We start from the raw sequence: 7741 nt of genomic DNA, 5'->3' as shown, positions 1-7741 counted from the left end.
CAAATCTCCCCTTTTGGTGGATCCCACCGGGACGCAAATACAGCTTTCTGGATGTGGGTGTGCATGTGTCATGTTGTTATAGGACAGGGAGAGGGGCAGCCCAAACCCCGCAAACCTGCCTATTCTACATGGGTTCTGCCATCCGCCGCATCAACACAAAACATATGAGACTAATGGGAAGGATCTTTAATAAAACTAGGAAACAATACAGGTAAGGCAAAGAGTCTAGTTTCTAAATGAAGCACCCAAAGTGACCCGTCCCCTCGTGGGTAAAAGTCCATCCAAATGGGATCGGCCCAGAGCAAGGCCCCAAGGCCTGCCCCAAGTCTAAAACATCTTCCAGTGGGGACCCACAGCAAAGGGTCACAAACAACCGGACAAGCCCGGAAGGAAAAGAGCAAAATCAACATCCAGATAAAAACTGCCATGGTCACCTCCCCACGGGTCTCACCCACATCTGTGTCACCCCATCCATGACCAAAAGACAAGCGCAGTTTCTTTACGTGTCTCTAGGCTCCATGCGCCTCCTCCAGGTCTCCTTCTGGCTCCATCCTGCTTCCTTCCTCAGTCTCTTCTGCAGCTTCTTCTCTTCCTGCTCAGCTCCACCCTCCCTTGGGTGGGGCAGGGAACCTGGAACTTCCCCCTTTCCTGGGGACCACCCTGTTACAATGTGGGGATGCACCCCTGCACTCCCCCCAGCTCCCCTGCAGTGGCACGACCCAGGGCTGCTGGAGGGCAGGTGACAAGCAAGGGAGCAGGAAGGGGCTATAGGACTTGGCGCCGCCGAAGCAGGGACACAGAGGGTGACGTAACCCTCTCCTGTGCTGAGTCTGGAAATCCAGGGGTGGCAGCAAGACCGGGTCCTCCCGGAGGGTCTGAAGGAGGGTCCGTCCCGGCTCCCTCCTGGTGCCCTGGCTGGCCGGTACCCCTTCTGCGAGGACGCCAGTTTTGCTGGGCCTGGGGCGCGGCCCATTCTGTCGGCAAAGACCCTCCGTCCAGATAAGGTCACATTTGGGTTGCCAGGCAGAAATGAACTTTGGGGGGCAGGAGTCAGCCCCCGACAGCGGGTATTTGATTACAGGAGGACCTGCGTCCCGTCCTGGAGGAGCCGCCCCCTCCCCTCGCCGTGCTCACGTCCCCCCTGCAGGCCTGCGGCTGCCTCCCAAGATGCCACGCTCCTTCCTGGTGAAGAGCAAGAAGGCGCACACCTACCACCAGCCCCGCGGCCGGGAGGAGGGACTGGTCTGGCCACCTGCCCTGAGCCCCGGTGAGTCAGAGCCCCAGCTGGCCTCCCGCTGCCCCGTGACGGGGACGCAGCACCCCCAACCCCGCCCCAAGGACCCTCACCCACGCCTGGAGTGAGAGGAGCTCAGTGAACGCCAGTGGGAGGATGAATGAATGAATGAATGAATGCCTCTCTCCTGAGCCCTGGGGGGCGAGAGTGCCACCTTGGGGTCGCAGCAGGCCCTGGGAGCTGACAGGGACTAACTGGAGGTCCATTCTGGGGCTGAAGTCGGGTTTCGGGCTCCTCCTGGCCTCTGCCCTGCCGCCACCAGCCTGGGCAGAGCAACCCGGGATCCGGTCTCTGGGACCCTCAGCCCGTCGGGGCTGCCCAGAGCTGCCGCTGGGGTCTCTGAGAGTCTTCTTCCCACAGCGGCCAGGGACCAGGTCCTGAGCAGCGACCCTGTCCTCGGCACCCTGTTCTCAAGCCAATGTCTGAACTGGACCGACCTCAAGCGGGAGCCAGAGCTGGCGCTGGACCAGAGCCTGCCCAGGACGGCCTCTGCCCCAGGTGCCTGGGAGTGCCGGGCCGTGGGGCCGGGCGGCTCCTGGGAGGGGACCCCTGTCACCGGGGGGGCGGGAGGACCCACAAGGTCGTCTGGATGAGGTCCAGCCCTCTGGCTTCCACTTGGACGCCTCTGGGATGGGGTCTCCCTGCCAGATGAGGCTTCTGGGGGGCTAGAAGCCATTCAGCCGGTGGGCTGGCGCGCGGCTGGGGGGGGAATGTCCGGGCTGAAAAGCTGGGGAGCTACAGGGAAGACCCAGACCCTCTCCACAGTAAATATTTGGGGCTACAGACCAAACCCTTCAGCATGATGTCACTAAGTGGAGAAGTGGGGGGGGAGGGGACCCCGTCTTTGTGACTCATCAGGTATCTGCCACTTTCCGCAGAAGGGCCTGTTGTGAGGTCCCGACCTCAGGAAGGAGACTCGCCCCCCTCCGACTCACCCCCGTTCTACAAGCCCAGCTTCTCCTGGGATGCCCTGGCCTCGTCCTACGGCCACGGCTACCGGCAGGCCCCCTCCACCATGCAGTCCGCCTTCCTGGAACGCTCTGTCAGCCTGTACGGCAGCCCTCTGGTGCCCAGCGCTGAGCCGCCCCTGGACTTCAGCCTCCGCTACTCTCCGGGCATGGACGTGTACCACTGCGTCAAGTGCAACAAGGTGAGCGTGGGGGCTCGCAGCCCTGCTCTGCCGCCTCTCCCCAGCACAGCCCGGCAGCGCAGAGGTTCACAGCCCCCCCCCGGGGGTCCTGGGGTCCCCAGTGGGGTCAAGGATCCCCAGGGCCTGTCTGCATCGCCGTGCACTGAGCCTTGAGGGGCCGTGGGTGAGCCCTTGACTCGCACGGCCCGGGAGGCGGAGGCAGGGCTTCGGCCCGGAGAGGTTGAGCCACTGCCCGAGAGCGCCAGCGAGCAGGTGTCAGAACCAGCGCTCGGACCCGGCTCAGGTCAACTGGCTGTAACCGCTGGACGACTCAGCCTCTAGATAAGGCTCGGAGGAACCTTCCAGATCCCTCTCCCAGGCCCAGCGATAGATAAAAACCGAGCCACGGAGCAGGAAAGGGCCCCGGGACACAGCGAAGCCTCAGAAGCGGCCATCTGGGGCTCCTCCCCCGCACGCTCACTGTGCCGGAGCTGGGGGGGCGCCTGTCTCCCCGCTGCACCCCTGCAGCCTCCTGCTCCCCCACCCCAGGTGTTCTCCACCCCCCACGGGCTCGAGGTGCACGTCCGCCGCTCCCACAGCGGGACCCGGCCCTTCGCCTGCGACGTCTGCGGCAAAACCTTCGGCCACGCCGTGAGTCTGGAGCAACACACCCACATCCACTCTCAGGTGGGTGAGCAAGCCGAGGGGCGCCACGCCGGCCCGCGCTCCCTCTGAGGCCGGAGGCTGCGGGGCTGACGGGGCAGGCCCCGCGCCGCTCTCCCCCTGGGTCTTCAGCACCCACCCTGGACTGACCGTGGCAGCTTCCCGGGCCGCGGCCGGGGGGACGTCAGGGGGGCCTTGGCGTCTGCACGCTCAGAAGGAGGCACCCCTGGTCGAGCAGGGCGCCCCTGGATGAGCAGGGCAGGGCCCTTGGCTTTGAGGCCTGGACTGGGAGAACCTGGGAGTGGGGCTTGCCAGCGCAGGACTCCGCTCCAAGGGGCGCACCTGAGCCTGCCCCCAGCTGCTGACACCTGCGTAAATATCACAGGCCAGGTGGGGAGGCGGGAAACCGGGCGCTTCCGTCTGCAGGCGTGGGCCGAGTGCCAGCTGCCGCGGCCTCTCCTCCAGCCTCCCCACCGCTCTGAGGTCACGGCTACTGTTCAAAGGGCAGGGGAAACTGAGGCCCAGGGCTTGACTGATGACTTGCTTGTGGTCACGGGGCCAGTAAGAGGCAGAAGAATGAGCTGCAATAATTCAGACTCTTGTGAAACCACCACCGCCCATGACTCACGGGACTCGCCCTCGGCTAAGGAACGCGAACCCAGGGGACGCTCCCAGGCGTGTAGGTCCATTAGTCAGTCAACAAACAGGCATCGAGGCTTATGTTGAGTGGGATGCAGCCAAGGTCACAAGGGAAAATCCCACGGGAGGCCACGCAGACCCCAAGTCTTGGTCTCTCCTGGGATACAGGAGTGGGGGGTTGGTCCCTGCGCCTGCTCCTCCAGGCTGTGTGCTGGAGGTCACCCCAACGGAGTGTCCTGTTCCTCAGGGGATCCCGGCCGGGTCCAGTCCTGCGCCCAGCGTGGCAGTCCCGGGTCGCGAGGCCCCAGCTGCACCTGACCCCCCGGGGCCTCGTTTCCTCCGGCAGGAGCGCAGCTTCGAGTGCCGGATGTGCGGCAAAGCCTTCAAGCGCTCGTCCACGCTGTCCACCCACCTGCTCATCCACTCGGACACGCGGCCCTACCCCTGCCAGTTCTGCGGCAAGCGCTTCCACCAAAAGTCGGACATGAAGAAGCACACCTACATCCACACAGGTGAGCCCCGGCCCCCTGCCCGCCCACCCAGAGCCCCTGGGCGCCCCCACTTCCACTGTTACAAGGTCCTGGCTTTCAGACAGGGGCAGGGGTAAGTTTCAAAGGGGGGTGCACTCCCCTCCAGCAGGAGGGCTGGGCACGATGTTACTGAAGCACACTTACTGCCTAGAAAAAACAAGGGGCCTCCCTGGTGGCGCAAGGGGTTAAGACGCAGTCCACAGCCTCTGCAGCACGAGCTCCATGCCCGGCCAGGGAGCTACCCACAGGGCGCAGCAGACCTCTCCTGGCTCCCCGCTGCTCCCCCAGCAGTGGATTTCAGTAGATCTGCCTGTTGTGCTCCCCACTCTGTCTCTGGGGAATCCTCTCACCCCCACACCTCTGGCCTGCACCCCGGTTCTTGTGTGCATAAATAAATCCTTAAAAAAAATAAAAAATAAGGCAGGAGGCAGCAGAACGTGAACCCCAGTTGTCGGTGGGCAGGAGGGGGTCAGCAGGGGATTTCTGGTCACTCGCTCCTGCCACTCCCCTTTCCTCCTCCTCAGTCACCCCTCCACGCGCTTATCCATTCCTCCTCCGCTCCTCGGTGCTCACCCAAGTGTCTCTTTTGCCTGGGCCCTGTGCAGGGGGCTGCACTGGGTGGGTAGACGGGGCGGATCCAGTCCCTGCCCTAAACAGGCCACAATCCCTTGGCGGGAGGCGGTCGGAGCTGGCTCCTCTGCGCGGCCCCTTTGTTCTGATATCTGCTGAAGGGCGCGTGGGCTGGCTGTGACACCTCACAGAAAGTTTTGGGGAACAAATGCAGAGCATCGGGTTGCAGGCCAGGGGGCTGCCCTGACTCCCTCCTTGCTGCCCTGCAGGTGAGAAGCCACACAAGTGCCAGGTGTGTGGGAAGGCCTTCAGCCAGAGCTCCAACCTCATCACCCACAGCCGCAAGCACACGGGCTTCAAGCCCTTCAGCTGTGAGCTGTGCACAAAGGGCTTCCAGCGCAAGGTGGACCTGCGGCGACACCGCGAGACCCAGCACAACCTCAAGTGAGGTGCGCCCGTGCCGAGCCCAGCCAGCCTGCCCTGAGTCCCCGCCACCTGGCAGGACCAGCCTCATCACCCGGATCCCCAGCCCACTGGAGGCAGCACCCGACGGGAGTCCTACCTAGCTTGTTGGAGACTCAGGAAGTTGCTGTGTGACCTCAGGCAAATCGCACTCCCTCTCTGGACCAGCATTTCATCTGCTGCAAAGTATGGGAGCTGGGTCGGGTCTTTCTGAGCGGAAGTTGTCTACAGGTGTAAAACTCAGGTGCCTTCCCAAGAGCAAAGCCCAGGCGAGAGTCACCCCAGGTGGCTGGGGCAGCCAAGGACAGACTGACCGAGCCAGCACCCACAGAGAAGCCCCTCCGTCCGCTGCTACTCACAGAGCCAAAAGCCGGTCGCCCTCCTTTTAATTGGGCCTCTTTCTGGCTGCCGTGGATGGCCTGACCCCCCGACACTGCCCGCTGTGGGGACCTAGCACCCCTCTGCTTTTGCCAGATATGCTGACTGCCCCCCCTTCTGCCTGGCACAAGCTGGCCGGTGGGCTCCAGGTCTGCTGTCAGATCATGAGGCCGGAGGGGCCAGCAGTTACTGCGATCAAAGCCTGTTCTGTAAATAAAAATAAAGACAGATTTCTTTACCTTTGACCAGCATTTCATTGGCACCACTGGGTGCAGCTAGCGCAGGAGGCCCTGGGGAGGCCTGGCGGGGCTCTGAAAAGCAGGAAGAACACGGGCTTGTTCACGGACACGCATCCCCAGACGGAACCAGCCAGTGCTGACGCCAGCGCTTCATACCCCACCTCCCCGCCGCGTGCCGTGCCCGGGAGGCCAGGTGGAGGCGGCCGGGCGGGAGGAGCTCCCGGGGCTTCTGTAACAGATGCCTTCAAACAACCCAAGTGTGCTCCCACAGTCTGGAGGTCAGAATCCCAAAATGAGCCTGTGTGGCTACACCCCAGGTGTTACTTAGGGGGTCTGAGCTCCCTCTGGAAGCTCTGGGGAAGCACTCAGCTTCTGGAGGCACCTGCGAGGTTGGCTTGGGCCACTCTCTCGTCCCTTAGTAGACGCTGGCGACCACAGCCGGCCCACCGGGGCGGTCCAGGTGGTCTTCCCACCACCACCACGGGGTCTTCAACATACTCGGTGTTCACCATGGACACTGAGTAATGGCCCCCTAAGATGGCATCCCTGTCCTCACCCCTGCAGCCTGAAAGTTGGCCTTATACGGCAAGAGGGCCCGTGCAGATGTGACTCAGTGAAGCGAGCCTGGCCATCCCTGGCTGTGCAGGCTTCCTCCTCTATGAGCTGGTCTCCGCACCAGTGCCTTCCTGAGGGTCCTAGGGAGGATCCCCGTGTGTGCCCAGCAGCTGCAGGGCCTAGTGCATGGTAAGCGCTTCCAGGCTCCCCAGGCCAGGCTCCCCTTTTGAAGTCCTTAGGAGGCTGGCTCAAAGGCCGCCTCCTCCACGAAGGTCCCCTTGGTCATTCCAGTCTGTCCTCCCACCCCTGCTCCCTGAGCTCCTAGGGTTCCTTGCTCATGGCTCAGGGACCCTGAACCTGGAATGGGTTCCCTGTGGGTGACTCTGCTCTCTTCTAGTAGAAATTCATTTTCCCTGCACCCCAGACTTCAGCACCAGAGCGCCTGCCTGGCTCACAGCAAAGGACACTGCTGAGTGACCCACTCCTGAGTTCCAAGCTGGGCCCAGGGTTGCCACACACAGCCCCTAGCGCCAGCAAAGGAGGTGCCGTTATCCCACCTCACAGATGAGGCTGTGCAGGCGCAGAGAGGGTGACCAGGTTGCCCAGGGCACACAGCAGATCTGATCCCAACTGGAGGCTGCCTTTTCTTTCAGCCCCGCCTCCTCTCCCCCCACCCCCTGCCCTGAGTCCCTGGGGTTGGAGGCCCCTGGGGAAGAACAAATCCCTCACTCTCAGGCTCTGGGTCTGGCTGGATCCAAACGGGACTCTTTACCAGAGTCTCTTCCGTCTGATTTAACCAGAACTCTCCTGAACAAACGTGACAGGGGTGCAGGGAGCGGGTGGGGCTGGGGATTTGCATGGGGGCGGTCTGGGCTCCTCAGCTAGGTCCTGCTCTTGCAGGCAGGGGCAGGACCTCCAGTAGCAGTGCAGCAGAGCCAGCAGGTCCATGAGAGGACCACCTGCTCCCTGCCCGCTCCTGTACGGGGGAGGGGGCTGCCCAAAGCCACCCAGCAGGCCAGGCCTGGGTGGGCTCCTGACTTCAGCGAGGGGCGAGGGCCGCCAGACTCCTCAGGGGAATGGCGGGAGCTGGAGCTGCTTTGCATGCTCCTTGTTTGCTAAACAAAACCACAGCAACAGCAGGATTTCAGCGGCTCCCACAGCAGGGCGGGCCTGGAGAAGGAGGCCTTGGGGGTGGGGGGTTGACAATAGACCTTTCTTCCTCTGCTGAGGTTGGGGAGATCCAGATTTTGCTTGCAGCCACTCCCCTGGGGGGAGCGGGACC

The 7741-nt window shown here is 63.1% G+C and overlaps 1 protein-coding gene across 1 annotated transcript; it reads left to right on the top strand.

The window, feature by feature from the left end:
* The first annotated feature begins 1164 nt into the window (after nt 1-1164).
* On the top strand, nt 1165-5273 carry GFI1B (growth factor independent 1B transcriptional repressor). Its single transcript, XM_037492945.2, has 6 exons — nt 1165-1267; nt 1655-1792; nt 2173-2444; nt 2973-3110; nt 4072-4237; nt 5095-5273. The coding sequence occupies exons 1-6, from the start codon at nt 1168-1170 to the stop codon at nt 5271-5273; spliced, it is 993 nt and encodes a 330-aa protein (XP_037348842.1). The 5' UTR covers nt 1165-1167.
* The last annotated feature ends 2468 nt before the right edge of the window (nt 5274-7741 follow it).

This window comes from Talpa occidentalis, unplaced genomic scaffold (assembly GCF_014898055.3).
Source record: "Talpa occidentalis isolate TD23 unplaced genomic scaffold, MPIMG_talOcc4v2.1 talOcc4.7, whole genome shotgun sequence".
NCBI classification, from domain to species: domain Eukaryota; kingdom Metazoa; phylum Chordata; class Mammalia; order Eulipotyphla; family Talpidae; genus Talpa; species Talpa occidentalis.
This window is presented reverse-complemented; position numbering and strand designations above follow the sequence as displayed.